At 40.3% G+C, this 19,558-nt stretch overlaps 1 protein-coding gene across 3 annotated transcripts in view; it reads right to left on the reverse strand.

Moving 5' to 3' along the window:
* The window catches only part of DISP1 (dispatched RND transporter family member 1), an 87,285-nt gene that overhangs the window by 30,688 nt on the left and 37,039 nt on the right, over positions 1–19,558 (reverse strand). For 2 of the 3 annotated variants that reach the window (XM_066178198.1, XM_066178199.1), the window contains exon 2: positions 697–1,233. In XM_066178198.1, the coding sequence (XP_066034295.1) occupies positions 697–1,233 (537 nt within the window). Of the gene's footprint in view, positions 1–696; positions 1,234–8,511; positions 8,671–19,558 lie in introns of those variants that run through there. The other variant, XM_066178200.1, reaches the window with a different exon arrangement.

Here is a 19,558-nt window from a genome sequence, read left to right on the forward strand (position 1 = left end):
CCAGGAGGCTGTAGAAGGTATTTCTTGTGTTTGTTGCTTCCTGAGGTTCTGGAACTCCAAAGCTAACAAATACAAAGAGGCAGGTTCTTATGGAATGGAGAACAGAAAGGACTAAAACATGGAACAATCCCAAATTTCTCAATCTGAGCACAATTTTGAAGTTTAGCAGAATCTACACTGAAAAGACATGAGGGCAACCCACTGAACCAGCTGGCCTGACAAAGAAAAAACACCCTGCACATTTGAGAACAGAATTGTTGAAAGTATTTTTCAGTGCATTTTTTACAGAAATATGTGTTTTGATTGGACTATGCAAACATACCAGATCTTTCAGTGTATTCTTAGCTATCTCTGTACTGGTTTGTTTTACACAATAGAGGTGTACCCTGTGTCTTCTAAAAGAGCTAATGAGCTTCCAAACAATCGCTAAGAAAAAAAAACCCAGCCTTTTTTTTTTTGTCTCAAGAAAGAACTAATTCACTTCAGGAATATTCATGGAGCCCAGCAAAACAAATCTCCTGACTTGGTTTCTTCTGGAAGTAATAATTGGTAATGCATTGAAAATTAATCTGTAAAATTGCTGGGAAAGAAATCTGGTTCACCTTCCTTTCAGATCTTTTACTTTTGCAAGAAAACAAAATAGTTCGGGGAAAGATTACCCATCCTGAGAACTAAGAAATAATGCAACCTGCTTACCTTATCCTGGCTATGTGTTGCTGCACAGGCTGATGCTGGAAATGGTCAGGCCACTGATGGTGAAGGCAGAAGGATGGGGAGGGCTGAAGACAGCAGGCAGGCTGATAGACAGGGGTGTGTTTTTGGCAAATAGAGGCTGAGTAGTCAGCGTGTGGCTGCATGCAGCACGAGGTCATAGGAGATGGTGCTGAGCTGCCAACCACTGAATGACATTCTTGCTTGCTATTATGGCTACTTAAAGAGTGATGGTATGGGCAAGGGTGGCAGCATTGCGACAACATCTGCTGAGTTCTTTGGTTGTCTAAAGGCAGAAAGGATGGTTTGATTGTACCATTTAGTTGCAGGCAGCCATTGGGACTTGGTTTTGTTTTTGGTGTTTCCTTGGATGGGAGTTGCTGGACTGTGATGTCTGCGTCACTCGCTGCAACAACCCCTGGGCCAGCAGCATTTGACAGGATGCTGCCATTGCTCAGGACCACAGAGTCACTGGCGTTGCTCATAGCCATGCTCCAAGTTCTCAGTGGACACGTGATGTTCCTGAAGAAACAAATAAAGCACAGTTTAGAGAGCTGCAGTGTTTTCAGATGCTCAAAAATAACTTCGGATTAAACATGAGCTTCTTTCTGGGCTTCGCCTTTCACAACACAAGGAAACAGAGAGGAGTCACCCATGCTGCCAGGAATGTTTTGAAGTACTTAAATTTGTTCAACAAAATGTTAAAGAGTGAAGTTATGTAGATTTTCAGTCATTAAACCAAATTGTAACTCAAATGAATACAGATTTGACAGTGTCTGTGTCACAGCTAACAAGTAATGGCTGACATGCAAAGAACAAGACCATTGTGCACAAAACTAAGCCATACCCACTCTTTATAAAAACAGATCTTGGTATAAATGGTGCCACCATCCACACCTTTCACTGCAATTTACCCGTCTGCTTTGAAAACCTGCAGGAGACAAGTCTGCACAATAGAGATTATTCAATAACCAATAAAGTGCCGGTTTCAGTAACCTCCTTTCCAATTTCTATTAAAAACGAGGCATATTCATGTTTATAAAGAAATTTTGAAATGCCTTATTTGAATAAATCAAACCATTTCAGCAAACATATCAAATTTTTTGAATAGTAGACTACGTCTTTAGCAGAAGCTCAAAGTAAACTGTTATGAATACTAAAAATACTAATACTGTTATGAATACTAATATATAAATAATAACTGTTATTTACAACCACATTTTTCCCATGTTGACAAAAAATAATTCCAGGATTGAATTACTGCTGATTGAGAAGCTCTTACTTCTCAGTGACATGTATTCCGACAGCAGTACATAATGTACCGTGTTGTGAATAAAGGATATTAAAAGATTTTCTCCTAAGGATTTCCAAGCAATATGTAGGTAAATGAGAACTATTAACATTGTAGAAGTGACCACAGCTCAAGATCAAAACTTGTGTAAGGTGCTCAGAACAGCCAATTTTTCCCATCTTAACTATGGCTTTATTTTAGTAAGATAAAAAGGTAAGTTGAAGGTCATTATTTTGATAAATAACATGAAAGGTCAAACACCACACTCAGACAAGAGTTTGCTACCCAATTTACATGGGCCTGGGGAAGGAGGAGGAGAAAGAGGAAGAAAAACACTAATTATGTACTACTTAGAAGAATAAATCAACACTTGCTGAAAAAACCAGAATCACTTAATTACAACTGCTTTGACGTTTTAACACCAAATTTAATTAACAGCATTGCAAGTCCAAATTGCAAGGCTTGCATTTACAGACACTGAACTTTGCAGAGAGACGCAATATACACAGATTAAGGCAGACAAGCAAGGAAGTTTCTAACTCATTTTCTTCCCTGATACCTTTGCTGAGTGCTCAGGGAGCTAAGCCTGCCCAGCCAGCTGAGCTATTTTACTGCCTGAATGCTAATTCTGAGCAGAAAGTGCTTTGCCGACTGGAATGCTCCCCCTGGCAGCCCCCCGCGTAGCATCTCCCTGAGACGGAGCTAAATCCTCCACTTCTGAAACGAAAATTAATCCTCTGCTATTTGTTCTAGATCATGTGCAGAGCCAGATGCCCTGGGAAATCACTTTCATTTAGATAACTGCTCAGAACAGGAGAATATGTTGCTTGACAAGCAAATTTTTCCAGCCTTCAATTCCACAAATTCCTGCCGGGTACCCCCTCCCCTGGCGCACGCAAGTCAAGCCCAAGGAGGACTTTCTGCTGAGCACAGAGAGTAAATTCAAGGGGCAGGCTACACTTCAGTTTGGTCTGAAGAGACATATTAGTTATGTGAAATTCCACTGCTTTTCGGCAGTCTGGTTTTCTCGCGCACTACAGACAACGTCAAACCTCAGGGGACAGTGAGAGCTGGACACCGAGGCAGAGAAAGCTCCTCTCCGGGTGTCTGACAACATTTTAGGAATTTATGGCTGCTTATTTTTACATTCACTCACATAAGAGCTAGGCTGCATAATTATGCTGTTCCATTTGTTTCTAAGTTAGTTGGACTCACCCATATCCTACTTGAAACCGCTGTACACTGATCAAAGCTACTGTCTACTGCAATAACTGAACAGAAGGGACAGAGAAACTGCAAATATCTGATATTTCAGGAAGACAGACACACATCCTTTTGCTTTAAGCCCAGCACACTTGCAGCATTAATTTTTAGTAGCTGTTTTCAATCACTCGATGAAGGAAAGCACATATCTCTGTGCCAGGCACACAGGTGCCAAACACAGACACCCAAACTCATGCCTGCAGCAGCTGGGCAATCCCAGGACAGACACACGGGCTCGGCCCCTCAGTGTATTTGTGCCCCTTGAGAACACCGACATGGGAACTGTAACTTCTGTCCAGACAGCTCAGCAGCCTCCAGTTAATGTCATCAACGATAAACGTTTTGTTCTCCACAGATGTAATATCTACCTGTGTACCTCTTGTTCAGAAACGTTTTAGAACTACTAAATTTGAAGAAAAGATCATCAGTAGCACAACATATAATTCTACCTTTGTTTTCCTGTTGAACAAGCAATTTATGAACCATTCAAGCATTAAAATTTTAACAGATAGAGCTAATTCTTTCTTTCCTTTTTTTTTTTTTTTTTTTTTTCCCAAGCCTAAAGGAACTCCAGAGTTCTGTCCATTTTTATGGAGCACCTGCTTGCTTTGAAATTCTTTCAATGACACATTAAAGCAAGACTACTTTGCATGCTAAGGTAGCCATCTGATTATATATTTTATTCAGTCACAGCTAAGAAGAACTGAGACTCAAACCAACTCTCTAGGATGTGAGCTGGGCTGTACATTTTCATTTGGTTTGGTAACCTTTCTGTTTGGAGTCATTAAATTTGACTGGGCTAATGTCATCTGAGTTTTGTTTCACTCGTGTTTGAGGGGATTAAAAATTCTGTACTAGGGTACTTCATTTGTGTCCCTCTCTACAGAAGTGACTGTAAATCCACTGACAGCAAAACTTCACCTGCAGCTGTCACACCAAAATACATTCTTAGATTATATTCTTAACTCTCCACTGCATTTTGTGCATTTTGTCTCCTCTGCCATAATTGCAATGACTGGGAACTTACAGAGATGTAACAACAGTCCAATGAAATAGTTAACTGAGAGTCTTCTCTTTAGAGGATGAATAAATGAGCCAATTAAGACGTGACAAGTAAAAGCATAGTAAGATTTTTAATATGACGTGGGCATGGGAAATCTAAGAACATACCGATCATTGAAAAAAAAACCTAAAAATAAGAATCTTTGAAAATTCAGTCTTTGAGAATTCTGAATTCTTTCAATATTGAAGTTGATTTTTGCTGCACTCCTCAGACTGCTTTAGGATCTGGAATTCTCCAGTAGAGTGGGGTTTTCAGACTTACAAAAATTTACACCTGAAAGCTTTGAAGCAGTGGACAGGTATTCTGAATAATGAGGTTGTAGAAAACACAGGTTCTAATGCAGACAGCCCTACTTAACAGAAGATTAAATACTATTAGAAAAAGTGTTAATCTACACGTTTAATACATCCCACATCTCTAGCTGGACACAAGGTATTTAAAACATGATCATCTCTTTAGAAATTATGCCAGCTGGACTGCTAAGGGAAGAAAACCAGAACTGTCTTTAATTACTGCACTCTTGATAGCAGTAACTGCTCAGAAAGCACTTTAGCCATGCACTTCAAAACAACTCTTGGAAGAGTATCATATCTGGAATGTACCATGGTCTGCAGTGGTGACGTTCCTTCACGACACTTTTATGGAGTAATCCATCTATTATCTGTGGAGCTAACAGTGAACACAGCTCACCCAGCAGACAGCTGCCATCTGCATTGCAAGCCCTTCAGGAAATAAAGTAATGCTGAACCACACCAACTATGTGGGATTTGGTGCTCCTCAACTAGCATGTTCTTTTAAAACTTGGATTAAATTCACCTGTTCCTTTGGCTGCAACTGAAAGATTTTTTCCTTGATTTAAGTTTCTTAAAAAGAAAAAAAAAAAAACCAAACAAAAACCACAAGAACAAAAAGAACCCCAACCAGACTTAAAAAAACATTGGTTCAACAAATCCCATCTGGACTCATAATGCCTGCAATTGGGAATGATAGAAGTGCAAATCCAAGACGGAATGACATAGTGGAAATTTAGTATAACCTAATATATTAGTACAGATAACTTATAGATTTTTAAAAAACAAGGGAACAGCCAAGTGATGAGGGTTGTTTTAACCATATAAGAAAAAAACCCCACCAAAATCTGTAACTTGCACAAAACCAAAACTGAACTCTTGTAAGACTTTAGATTTTTCATTTAAGGTAGGACAAAATTTAAATTTCATTTCAAAGTTATCTAAAGCTTTTCAGCTGTAGTCAGCATTGCACCACCCAGCCAGCTGAACCAGCCCAGGGTTCATGGACTTTGCAGACGTGTCAGCTACAAAGCATCACAGCTCTGAGATGAACATGACGTCCAAAGTAACAAAAATGTCTTTTCATGTTAAAATTCATCTAAACCAGCTGGATTCTAGAAGCAGTGCATTTCTAAAATAAGCAACATTTAACAATCCCAGCACTACCTGGTAAGGCTCCTTCCAGATGAAATACCATAATGGCCTTGCAGTCCTTTAAGATGCTGAAGTTTTCCTGCATGGTCAATAGTCTTACAGTCTGTAAATTTAGTTAAATCCTCGCCAGGCTTCGTCTGCTGTGCCAGCCAGTGCACAGCTACTCTGAAGGAGCGTGTGCTCCTCCTTCACATTACCAGAATTCTTTGTATCTTTGCTTTTTCTCAGTGCACAGAAAAGTAACAAGTGGTGCCTGGTGTTTGATACTGGCTTTCATGGGAGGTGTCTACTTATCTATCACTGCAATGGTCTTTAGCGAGTCAAACTGCTTTTTAATGTTTTATGGTTGTTGATCTCCATTTTGGCTCTCAGCTAGACATTTTTCAAATTCTCCAGCTCTTACTCCAATGCTATCATATGTGGTGCTTGGTTTCTCTCAATACCTCGATTCTTGCTTTTCCAGCTGTTAACCCCTACTTCTTCCCTGAAAAGCTTTCTCTGTACAAAATACAGGCGCTTCTCAGAATAAGCCATCCCTGTGCTTTCCTTTTTCCCCCCCCTAGGTATTTCAAGTATATTAAATGTATGCATTTCAGCCTCAGGAAGTCTCAAATTCTTATTTCATCAACAAGCAAGTTGACCTGATACATTTATTAATGCAGCCATTTCACTTTGAGAATTGGTACAACGCAGCTCCTATTTTTGAGAAATGCCATTATGGTCAGTTTGTTTTGTGCACAGTCTATAAATACCCATTTTCTCAACTAACCTCACCCTACTAACAAGCAGATTTTCAGCAACCTAACTCCTTGTTCCATGAGGCAGTAGTTAGCAGACAATTATGAAGCAGAAGAGGTTTGTAGAGGGGTAACTTCCCCTCCTCCAAGTGTTCTGAGAGCCAGCTGTCCCTGTCATCCCTCTCCACAGCCTGCGAGGCTGTGAAGCTGTCCTGTCCTGAACCTGAGACTCCATGAGTTCATTTCCTGTGTCGCAGGCTGGCTGGGGAACCGCAATTCCTGTGACAGGGAGTTTCCAGATGTCATCATGCCAGCACCACAGCTCACATACAGCTGGGCACTGGCAGGCAGCGTTGCCAAGCTGGCACAAGAATGGACCCACCAGAGACAGCTATGGGGTGAGGGAACTGGGAAAGACTGCAAAGGGTGGGAAAACCAGGATTCTTCAGACCCTCAGAAGCAAACTTTGCTTTGCTTTTAAGCTAAAGTTACTTCTCCTGGCACAGAGAGCAAAACAACAGCAGACCATTTCCAGAAATCACTTGGAGGGTTTCGACTACAGAAATCGATGGCAGCGCTTTAACTACAAAGTCTTTTCAAAGTCAAAAATTACAATAGATATAATTAGACTATCAATAGAAGCAACAACAAGGAGCACTGAATTCTCTTCCAGAAGTTTTGTATGATTCTAAAATTTTAATTTAAAAAAAAAAAAAAGATAAAAAGAAAAAAAACCATATCTATGTAAGGAAAATGGAAAAATGCATTAAAGTCTGAAAAAGCTTCAAATACTCTGAGCTTTGGAAAGAGATACAGCTACCAGCAGAAATTAATGGAACCACACTACTTCAAGAAAAAATGTGCATAGTTCTGGAAAGCAGGTGGATACCTCAGCACAGCTTAAGAGGACAGAAAGCTGTTAAAAAACCCCTAAACATTGCTTACAACTGCCACACTGTCATCACACTAAATCTTATTTACACAACTTACTGGCTTTCCATTACCATATGAAAGGCTTTAAAGTTTTTGTAATTGCAAATATTCTGATCCAAAATAGCTCTAATCCTGCTTACACAGAGCAGGGAGAAACCAAAATACGTCTCTTTCTGGCCGTAAGAAGAGTTACTTGCATTGGAAGTTCCACAGGTTTTTACTTCATCATGCTGTGGGATTAACATTGAAATTATTACAGCTGCAAAGGGACACAAAAGCAACACTCTTTAAGGTATGGCCCCAGCTATACCTACCATCACCCTGGCTATATTAACGTTACGTAAGAGGTTAAGAAACCTCTCCACCATCTGCTTAGAATCAGACTTTTTGTTCCCTGTCCAAATTTAAAGGCTATGTTTGAACACAGTAACATAGTAACAAAAATTGTTACTAATATTAGCATTTTTCTTTCTATTTCAATAGAAGCACTAATGTAATGCCCATCTACAGTCCATTAAAGAAGGCAAAGACTCAGAACGTCAGGGCACATCAGGCAGATACACACTGGCAGTCACACCTATTTGATAAACACAGAGCATTCTTTGCATTTGGCTACAGAAAACACGGCAAAGCACTTTTACACTACCAGTCCAGCAATAATTGTCTTCGAAAGCTAAACACGGGAGTTGTTGGGTTTTTTTCCCCGCTCCATTTCCCAAGCGTGAGGGGGTTTAAAGTCTCCCATTTGCTAAACTGTGCTCTGAAGGTCAAATGATAAAGCTCGTACAGCACTTTTATCACAGCGCATCTGCCCAAAGAGCCGGATCTCGAGTCGGGAGGGGGGGTTTGCTTTCTCACCAGGCTCTTCAGCGCTGGCAGGGTCCTGTGCTAAGCTCTCCGGCATTTCTACGCAACCGAAAAGTCTCTCACAATCCCAGGAGCCCACTTGCATTACAAAGTAGCATTGCAGTGTAAATAAACGCACGGAGTTAAACCTCCATCCTCGCGCTTTCTGAAGGCACGGCCAGGTCCGGAGAGACCCAACGGGACGCAGCTCTCGCCACTCACCAGCCGCAAGTCGGGGCAGACGGGCAGAGAGGAGGCGGCAGCCCGGCCTCGATCCAGGTATCCCGGTCTCGATCCCGGAATCTCCCGGTTCCGCGCCCGCACTCCCCGCAGCCGGAGCCGCTGCTCCGCTCGCCCCAACACTGGCCTCGAGCGGGGAGCGCCGGGAGCCGGGGCCGCCCCTCCCTCCCTCCCTCCCCGCGGCAGGTCCGGGCTCTGGCAGCGCCCGGCGGCTCCTCCCTGCTCCTGCTGCTGCCGCGGGAGCCCCGGGCCGCTCCCCGCCCTCGCTCCCAGCCCCCTCGGATCGGGATCGGGGTCGGGCTGGGGGCGCGGGGCCGAGCGCTGCAGCTTCACCTGCCCGCGCCCGGCGGGGCTCCGCGCCAGCCTTCCCACGTGGACAGCACCAGTAGCATCACCTTGGCACCGGCGGCTGGAAAGGGAAAGAGCCGAGGAAGGCGGGAGACTGGAAACAGCTCCGGGGCTCATTTGGCGTGCTTTCAAACCCACTTCAGCCCTCATTAGCTCCTGGCAAGGGCTTGTCCCCCAGCACCAAGCTCTTACTTCATCCTTTGGTTGTCAGGTATTTCTTACAAAACACTGGTGAATGGCTACAAATTTCCAACAGGTCTCCAGCAACAAAATACCTACTGGGAGTTAAGGGCTTTAACCCCCCCAGACTTTTCGATATTTGTACCTGAAAAAGCTTCTTCCACGCAGGAGTACTTGAGGACGTGGCAGTTCATCCCCACATATGTCTCAGATAACAATTTTTATAAGACTTTATAAATACAAACGTAATTATTAGACTATTAATGTAAAAACCTGAAAATGTCATGGTTCACAACTCAAAATGAAATAATAGAGATTACCAAAGTCTGGAGATGTTTAAACCCTCAATTCTAGGTATTAACGTGGGTAACATGGTATTCCCTCACTTAGCAGAGCTGTTCTATCAGAAGCTTAAAACCCTACCAGAGGAAGTGCTTTAAACGGGTCTCAGTCTGTGGTATACCAGGATATTATGTTCAAACTGACTACTAAAGCCCATATGCTCACAAGCCTTGTGTTTTGGGAGCTGACTTTGGTTTTACCTCAGCTCTGGGTATCTCAGATACAAACCTCAGAACTGGCATCTTCCTGGGGCAGATGTTGTGAATCAGTCCCTGTAAATCCAAAGGAGATCACAATTCACAGGCATCTGACTGCTCTCCTTACTCTCTATTGAAATACAAGAGCTCTGATTTCAGGGTCAAGTTAAACTGGTTGGAGCAAAAGGAATTTCTCATCTATAAACACCTCTACTCTTTGTAAAGCAAAAGATTTAACCAAAGGAAACACTGAGGTTCAATTTCCCTTAGTGTGACCTTAAAATTAGGCATTCCAGTTGTGATACAAGTTTTTACACCAGACAGCTCTTTCTGCTAATTGGATCTGGTCTTTAACAGGTGGTGAGAAAATGTGCTGCTTCTCCATTTTAAGGTGAAACTTTTTTTTTTAAACCTGTCTTCCTTGACTTTCTCACTGAGCTTCAACTGCGAAATTTCACTGGCATCAGCTGCCATCTCCACCTCCCCCACACCATCAGCATTTTATCTAGAACATCATTTTTCTAACATTAATGGATTCTCTAACAGAAAACTTGCTTTCCATCCAAGGCAGAACCATTCAGTGTCAATGATCTTGGACAGATTTTATGTAAGAAATGTATTTTGTTCAAACGTATTTATTGAGCAAAACAGCACTACTACAAAGCAGCTAACTTTCAACCATAATTCAAAATGAAAGTAGCACTGCAATACAGTATTCGCTTTCTGAATATGTGAAACACATAATATAGCCTGGAAGCACCAGAAGAATAATCTCATATTTACTTTTCCAAACGAATTTTTGAAAAACATCTCTACTAATAAAAGTATTTCTGAAATGTGTAACTATTACTGTGTATCAGTTCACTGCAGATAATGTGTCCCTTGTATTTGCTAATCACCTCAAAGAAGTGACAAGAAGCACATAATATTTGCTCACTGCTTTTATATCTAGGAGAAAAAGGACTATAAAAATCTAAGGGATTACAGCCTATTAAAACTCTCAGATTATATGTACTGCAGAAAAATAGCGTTAGTTTCTCAGCACATAAATTTAATGCAGACACTTTGTTCTCATGGATGACAGTAAAACAAATGTACAATGAATGTTCAGAGATACACTTAATAAAAGTATTTGTCCAAATGGGATTTAAATAGCATATCATATATTTGAATTACAGCCTTGTGGTAGATTACTGCCCTTACAGTATCTGAAAACCAAACTCAACACTAAGTGCTGAGAAACCTTTTCCCTACGCTACACTTAGGCCCTGCAGAGCCTTGGTTGCCCAGGGTCCCCCCAGCATATTCCTGGTTTGGAAATTCCCATCATCCACCCTGTAACATCCCCTTCTGCATCACTTCTAATGTTGCTACTTATCCCATCATTCATCTCCAGCAACAGCAGACAAATGCTGACTTCTTTATTTGCAAGTGATTAAAAAATACAACTGAGCCCTACAGCATATAGCATGCAGGTCCAGGAAAACCAGGGGAAGGTGAAAAAGGATGGAAGAACTTAAGAGTGATTCCAGGCAGATCAGGAATGCCAGATTTGATCTGTGGAAGCCTCAAGAGGATAAACGAGCAACACTCTGCCCTATTCACTGCCTGGAAATGCATCTATGCAGGGAATCTGGAGGACATCTGCACTACTAATTCAGCCCTGGTTTAATTCAAAATGATCCTCCATATATCAGGTAGTTATGTCTACCTATGGATCTACCTATACATTTTACAAGTATTTTGATTGTTCAAAGAGAAATTCTTGAACTTAGCTATCATAAGAGATGCTTTCTCTCTTTTTCTATCATAAGTCATGTTTTATTTTTAATTGAGATTTTAAAATAACATTTTTCATAGTATACTTCACAGATAAAATCAAGTAGTAGTAAAAAGACTAATATAGGTTGCAGATTTCTGTATACCGTACTCAGGAAAAAGGTTATGAAGATAACCATGGTAGAGACTCAAATGAGCGTACACATTTGTGTAAGAAAGTGAGCCTAAAAAACTGCAGCTTGTATTTACAAAGTAGGACTGACAGAGTGTTGTAATGCATGAAGTCTGACCATTCTCTCTCTTCAAACAAGTTACAAAGAGCTGCAATACTGAGCCATGACCCTTTCACAGCCTTTCCTAAACTGAAGACATTAGGCAGTGCCATTGAGTGCCAGCCACTTCTCTGACCTCTGGCTGCCCAGGATCAAGAGCCGTGACCAAGCTGCCACCCTTCCACCACAGGAGGTACAGCTATACCTTGTACCTTTTCCTGCCTGGATGCTTTCACCTGCCTCTCTGAGCTTAAGATTACATTAATCACAGGTTCTTCTTGTCACAGTGTCACTCTTCCAAAGAGAAATCCAGAAGAAGCTGGAAGACTTTGAGTACTGAACATTAATAAGAAAACTGGTGGAAGTCCTGGGTGTTCTGGGGATGAATGGGTGATGAAGGACTAAGCAAGTGCTCAGAAAAAAAGTGCAGAGGCTTCCAAAATCCTTGAAAGCCAGACAGAAAGCACAAGAGGTGCTGTAGAAATTCTGATGAATTGCTAATGAACTGGAGAGAACGAGGGAATACGGAATAAAAGAGCCAATTAGAGGTTAAAATGACAAAATGAGTTCTGCACGTGGCACATGTACTCTACACATATTTTATTACAGCTACATTGAATTTTTATTACAATTCCTATCCACCTACAGAATTTCCTGGCTGGTGGTTGTTTTTTTTTTTTTTTTCCCTCGGATGCAAAAGTCTCTGTTGCCTTTTAGATGCCATAGCACAGTACTCTCAGTAGGCAATTTACCAAATGCCTTTTAAAATAAACAATGTAGCAGGAAAAATATGGTAAGAACCAACCATTCATTTACTACTTTCCATACTAAAATATACTTTTGTGCAATACTTGAGGTAATACTAAGGTAGCAGCACCCACTGTAACTATTCAGAGGCACACAGGGCACAGATCAGGAACCTGCAGCTTCGAGCAGCACATGGGACATGCCAGCACCGTACTGAGGTGGTTAATTGGGCTGAGTCAGCTTGATCCATCAGAGATTACAAGGTCTAGACTGCCACTGATCCTCACACCTGACAACCTGCACACATCCAAGAGCCCACACGGTGTTCCCAGGTGATCTTGGGTCCAGGAGGCAAAGCCACCAAGTGATTCATCTGAGACTGCAGCCATGCAAATGTGAGCTGTCTGCTCCTAAGCATAAACTGAACCTGAAAAGAGAATTGTTGTGTCCATAAGGAAACGAAGTTAGAAACTCTCAAAAAGGAAGTGATTGAAATTCAAGGTATTAAAATCTGCATCCTCTTACACTGGTATTCTTCTATACACTTTTTTCTTCCCCTTGAAGTGTAGAAGACAGACCTTATAAATACAGGCTGTACTATAAGCAAAACTGATTCAGTATCATCATATACTTATGGCAGAAGACTGAAGTAGAGTCCTCCACTTACAGACTGCTGCCTCCACAAAGATGAAATCTCGTCTGATCAATAGAGGACATGAAGTAAACTGACTGTCCTTCTCCAGCTTCCACTCATCCAGACTTTATCACAAAATCTTTCATAATTGATAACCTGGAGAAAGGCTGAGAACTGAATGAGTTTACAGGCTGAGAAATCTTTAAACCTTCCAAAGCAGTCTTTCTCCAGCACTAGTGACAGAGGAAAAGTTAAGAGATGCTCACTGCTCATGCTCTATTCATTGTGGTTGTTTTTTGGCTTTGTTTGTTTGTTTTGGTTGTTTGGGTTTAAGACATGGAAAGGACATCTGGCTTGGATTCAGAAAAATTAAACTCCACACACTCCACACTTCAATAAACCAGATATCAACACATTCTTTTTAATATGCTGGAAACTGGACATTTAAGGCCACATCAGCTTAAGTAACACTGAAAGTCAAAGCACAGAAATAAGTTTCTGGGGGCAAAGAGGGTCTTTTATTTTTCACGAAGTGCCTAGAGCAATGTCCTCTCAGTCCCTCGTGTAATGAAAAAGTTACTTCAGTACGAATCTGCAAACAAATACAGCCTGATTCTAAACTATTTCCTTTATTGATTTTTTTGTCCTTTATTGATTTTTTTAAAAAGCTCTCAAAGTATGATAATGACATTTTACAGCCTTGCCTCTTCCCCCAGCTGAAACAAGTCACTGGCAGCATTTCCCTAACTTTTTTTCATTGAGATCCTGAGATTTTAAATGTGAAGGCTGAGTTTTATGACATGTAAGACTGTCTTATCTAGTTACAGACCAGAAATGCTAATATAAATTTAATGACTTTTTTTGGTGGAGATGTAACAGACATAAACCTTTTATTTTCCATGTTTCCAAACCACATGTACTCTAAATTGAAATGCATATCCGAGGCTCCACAGTAACTCAAGTCCCACATCACACAAAAGCCTTGAAAAGCTATTAAGTTTTAAAATTCCCCCCATTGGATGAAATTATTTACATTGCTAAAATAAAACTGAAAGTTGTGCATTAATCATGAAAAACAGAAAACATTAGATTTAAAACTCTGCAAAGAAGCTTTAATATGGAAAGTTTATAAGACAGCTTTATTAGCATCTCAAATAGTTTTCAGATACTAATATGAAGAAAACTTGTTAAAAGACCAAATAAATCTGGAAGCAGAATTGAATATCTATACTTCTGATTTATCTACAGCTTACAATGTTTTGAAGGAATTTTTAATAGCTTGTCTTCAGCTGTAAAAGCTTCATTCTCTAAACATAGTGCTCCAATAATAAGTTACATTAAAATGCAGCTGCATAAACATGTTTACACACAGTTATATTTTCTCATTCACATTCCTTTCTCACAGGTGTACCTTTTCCACTATGAAGTAACTAAACTTAAGTGTATCTTATGTAAGTGCACACATGTAAAATGTCCCTTGTAAAATAGTCCAGACTGACCAGGGGGAAAAACTAACAGAATGCTTTATCTGAACATAAAATAAACAAGTGACATAAAAAGCAGTAATTCTACCACTTGTACAACACCAGCACTTAAATTACAACCACCAGCCTGACGGCAGTGAAAGCGACTATTGCAGTGTAATTTTTTTTTTCCATGGCAGGAGAAATGTATTTTACTAATACTGTTTTAATAACCACCACATGAACTTGTCTGTAATCAAAGTAACGAAGAGCTGCATTTCTCCCATCATTTGGAGAAATTCATATAGACACAGTCCAGAAACCACAAATACCACTATTTCCGTTTCAGTTAGGAAAGCAAAGGAAAAGTCACTTCTTTTACATTCATATTCTTAGTTCAGGAAACAGCAGTCTTGCAATGTATGGAATTCTTTCAAAAGTTATCAATTATTTTTAAGATAGGGACAACTGTTTTGAACTTAATTTAGGGAAACGAAAAATATAACATCCGTATTTATTGCAACTGCATAAGTATTGCCATATAATGCTTATGAAACATTAACAGCTGTGTGCAAAATAAACTTTCATGTTGCAGATATCAGAAAAGTATTAATTTTGCAGTTCACTTCATTTACTTACAGAGCTAAGTAGAAGGTCCTTGCTATTCATTTAAGAGTAAACTAGGCAACAATGGCAATTCTGAAACATTTCTGAAAGATTTCTTCTATCTATTGCACATTCAACCTTCAGCCTAGCCTAGCTCCTTTGGCTTAGTAAAACTAATAGGAGATGAAAACCCTACCAGCTTCTTTTTTGTTCATTATTTTTTTAAGATTTTCAAAATTAACTGCCTAAACCTTCAAACAATACATGAAAGAGCTCCCCCTCCTTTTGTGCTCAACCAACATCACACCTTCACCTTTCCTCATTAGGAAAGTGGAATAAGACCAGAGCTAATTTTTTTTTTTTTTCTGGGGGGGAAAAAAAACAAAAGAGATCTAAGTGTTTGGAGTAAACAAGCATTGCTAGAGCCCACAGAGGACCTTTTATTTGAAGTGAGCTTTACTGACACACTAACGAAAGCCTGACAGACAAGGCAAGAGAAAATGGTATTTGAGCACAACCTCAGTGTTTGCTCACCAGGCTGCTTGCCTGCCACAGACTTACCCAAACACAGCCCCTGCAATGCGAAGTCAATCTTTTCTGGCTGTCCCTCAGCAAACAGATGTGAGCCTGGGAATTCCTCATACATTCAGATAAATCAAGAACCAGACCGTTCAGAGCCCTAACCTCCATGGCTTTAGAAGGAGACGTCAGATTTCTGCAGGAGCCTCTGATTTCACGCTACTTAGACTAAAATACAGTCATTGCCAATCATATGCAAGTCACAAAATTTCCAAAACTGTTCACCAAGTTTGATACACTTCTGTTTCACCTGCTACTCTATGGGGAAAACCTTGAGACAAGTCTAAACTACAAAACACCAACGTAATATTCCCCTATGGATTGTTTTTATTCCATCTCTAGTCCTTTTATATTATGCCCAGGGGTAGTGAGGCATGTCTTCCCAAAAAACTGATCTGGCATTTTCTACTGTGCACAGGTTCCCTGGAGCCACACAGTTCTGACTGTACAGTACAAGACTTGTGTTGTCAGTACAAAACTGCAATCGTACCTTCCTGATCAATGCTCAAATCAAGAAATCCCTTAGAAAAGCACAAGGTACACAAACATTGCATTACAGTTGTAATACAAACTCAGATAAATTGCTTCTCGGCATGAGGTCCATTTAAAAATCAGGTTTTTATGCAGAAGATGACCCAGTATTGACCAAAATGTCTAAGGTGAGGTACTTGAGTGTTTTTCAAGCTTAAGGGTACCTCTTGAGATTTGCATTCAGTACATACAGCTGGACACCTACTTAAAGATGGAATTGAAGAGCAGATCTTGACTATATTACTTTATACATCTTGTGATTTTTGTAGAAATTCAGTCAGACAATATTGATTTTACCATTTTATCCAATTACTATACAGGTTATGCATGCTCAGTTTCTAGGAGATTCATTAGAATAGGATTTGGTTCTCTACTGCTTATACGAACTCCAGTATCAGATTAACTCTCTTCACACAAGAATTAAGGAATCTAAAGAGGATGAGCTGCTGAAATGTATTTAGGAGTACAGTATGTTTCCATACCCAGGATTTGAGGATCAGGACTCTGAAGCAGCAAGACTGACACCAGCCTGTAAAGGAAGCCAGGCTGTGGAACTGAGAGAACACTAGCCAGTGTTGGTCATTAGAGACTACAATTGCGTAGCTGGTTTTCTTTTAACATCCTGGCAAAGAGGAGTGCCTGGGTATATGCCAGCAGTACCACAGCTGTACAAAGTTAACACCAGCAAAGCACCTTCATATCAGACATGGAGACAAGGAAACAGCAGCTGTGGAAGACTCCTCTTGGCAGTCCCAGGCAGCAGCAGCTGCACAGCCATTCCATGGCTCCAAGGGAAGTGTGGTCCCTTCGCAATTCCCGCCCTTCCAGCTCCCTTAATTGTGCCATGTACCTGTTCCAGGGCACGGGCACTGGTAATTTTAATGAACCTGAGAAATCCATTTGCTACCAAGCCATTGAACCTTTATAGCAAGTGTTCAGATATTAAAACCTGAATATTCTTTTTATAATTTTAAATCTTACTTCACAGAACGGCCTTGTTTAGTCTACAGATTTAACAGTCACCAGCAGGTATCATTTTAAAGAGCAATGCACATAAAAGACACTGACCTTCCCAGCAAGAACACACAGCCCAGCTATTAAAAAAAAAAGGAAAAAAAAGACGAGCCTCAGAAAGGTTGCTCCATTTGTCAGAAGATACTAATCTTTGCACACACTCTTTCCAAAACAAGCATAAATCTACTAGCAAAAAAATCCTTCCCAAAAAGTTTGCTTTAGAAACAAAGCCAAAAATAATCTAACCTTGAGGGAACCATCCCAATGAAATTTGCATGACTTGTTCTTCATATCTGTATGACACATCCATGTACTTCCTCACAGTGAACAAAAAAAAGGATCACATGGATCTAGTCACAGTACTCAAAGGCACACAGAGTTACTGCTAGGCATTAGAAGAGACTGTAATACCAGCCAGTGTTCCTTCCACCTTTCCAGTACAACTGAGTGTGAGTTGCCAGGCAGGACCAACATTCTGTGCACGGTGAGTGACCCTGAGCTCCTTGGTTACTGGCACATTATAAACCAGGGGTGAGAGCAAACTGCTCACACATATCAAGGGGAAGGGGGCTGGGAAGAAGGAAGAGAAAGGAACCTGGAATGCTTGGCCCAGGGTCAGAGGACAAAGAATTTCAGAGCTAGGCGGTAATTTTAACAGGGATGTGCCTATCAGGCAAACATGTGCTCATCGTGCTCACCCACACACTTCCTCTTCAGGGATTAGTTTAAATCCCAATAAATTTTCTAAATTCAACTCCCCACATACTTGCACAAGCTTGTTTGCTGGCATAAGGATGGTGGCTACAGCAGGCAAGGATAACCAGATGGGGGAGATGCTTTTCTTTCAGTGGCACTGACGATTTAGGTTCACTTAGGAGAACATATGCATATAATGTGTATATTAGAGTACAAACTGCAAAAGCAATAGACATTACAGGACTTTTAAAGAGAAACTTTAAAAAATGCTTAAGAAAAAGCATGCAGTACACAGAATTTAACTAAAAGCCAGAAATGCAAATCACAGGGATTAAGCATGATGCACAATCTCTGCCTCTGAGTTTTCTGTACAAAAAGTTATTGCTGAACTAGTTTTGAATTCTCACCAAAAAAAAAACAAAGCAGAAACAAAGGGCTGTGTTCAAAACACTTACAAACTGAAATTCCAGTTCCCTACATACAGGAATTTCTTTCATTAGAACAAGATGGAATACAAGTCAGTGATTAGCATTCTAATTCAATACTAAAACATAGTGGGGTACAATTAGTAAAGGCACTGACAGGCTTTTTCCCAGGTTCCTTGTTGAATGACTGCACTTCTTTCAGAAAAAACAAGTCAGCAGTTCAACAACATCACTTTCTGCTATGACTTTCCTCACAAGTGCTGCATTACTGAGCTCCTTGCATGGCTACTGTAAACACTGAGCAGGAGCATCGATGCTCTTCAGATTATCAGTCAGAGCATGACTGAGAGCAGTCAGGCTTCTTGTGCACAGAACACACCCCAAAGACTCCACAGCCATCAGCAGCTAGTTTCCAGGTAAACATGTGAGTGACAGCAGATAAAGCTGTATTCCATTAAAATGGCAGCAGTGAAACCTTCAGAGGGAAGTAATTCAAGGAAAACTCTGCTATGCATTACTGGATTCTGCACAGTACTTCACAAAGGCCTCATGACTTCAGGAATAAAAGAACAGGTTCTGTTAAATTTTCTATGCTCACTCCTCCTTATATTTAAAGGTGGGAAGAAATATTTCCCTCAGGGAAGGGGGGCCCAGTTCATAATTTCTGGATTAAACCCATTACTATTAGCTGCAGAATGAAATTATTAGTGACAGGTTCAATGAATTACCTCTTTACAGAGGTCACTGGAGCTTCCTAGAAACCTAAAACTGCCAGTGTAAATTTAGCTAATAACAATTGAGTTTTTGAAACCAACTAAATTAGAGGTAAACATAATAAAGAACCTGCTCTAATACCCTGATCTAGTCATGCACTGTAGTACAATACATTTTCATTTCTTCACTTTGAAGTTATAAACCGAGAAATACAAGAGTTTTGGCATGTATCACTATTACATCAACATTTTATATCCAGATGTGGATACAGAATTTCTATTGATTTTAAATATGCTCATTTCTCTTTGAACTATAACACAAATCAAGAATAATTTTTCTGGCCAGTACCCAAACCGTAGCTTGATTAGCACATTTAAAATAAGATTATACAGAGGCTTAAAATAGGATTAAACAAAAGCTTTCACCACATAAAATTCTGTTATGAAATGAATCAATTTTGCAATGTCAAGAATCTGAAAAAAAAGAAACCACATGCACAAAA

The sequence above is a fragment of the Chamaea fasciata genome, unplaced genomic scaffold, assembly GCF_029207755.1.
Source record: "Chamaea fasciata isolate MVZ Bird 193981 ecotype frontalis unplaced genomic scaffold, bChaFas1.0.hap1 SCAF_3, whole genome shotgun sequence".
NCBI lineage: Eukaryota > Metazoa > Chordata > Aves > Passeriformes > Sylviidae > Chamaea > Chamaea fasciata.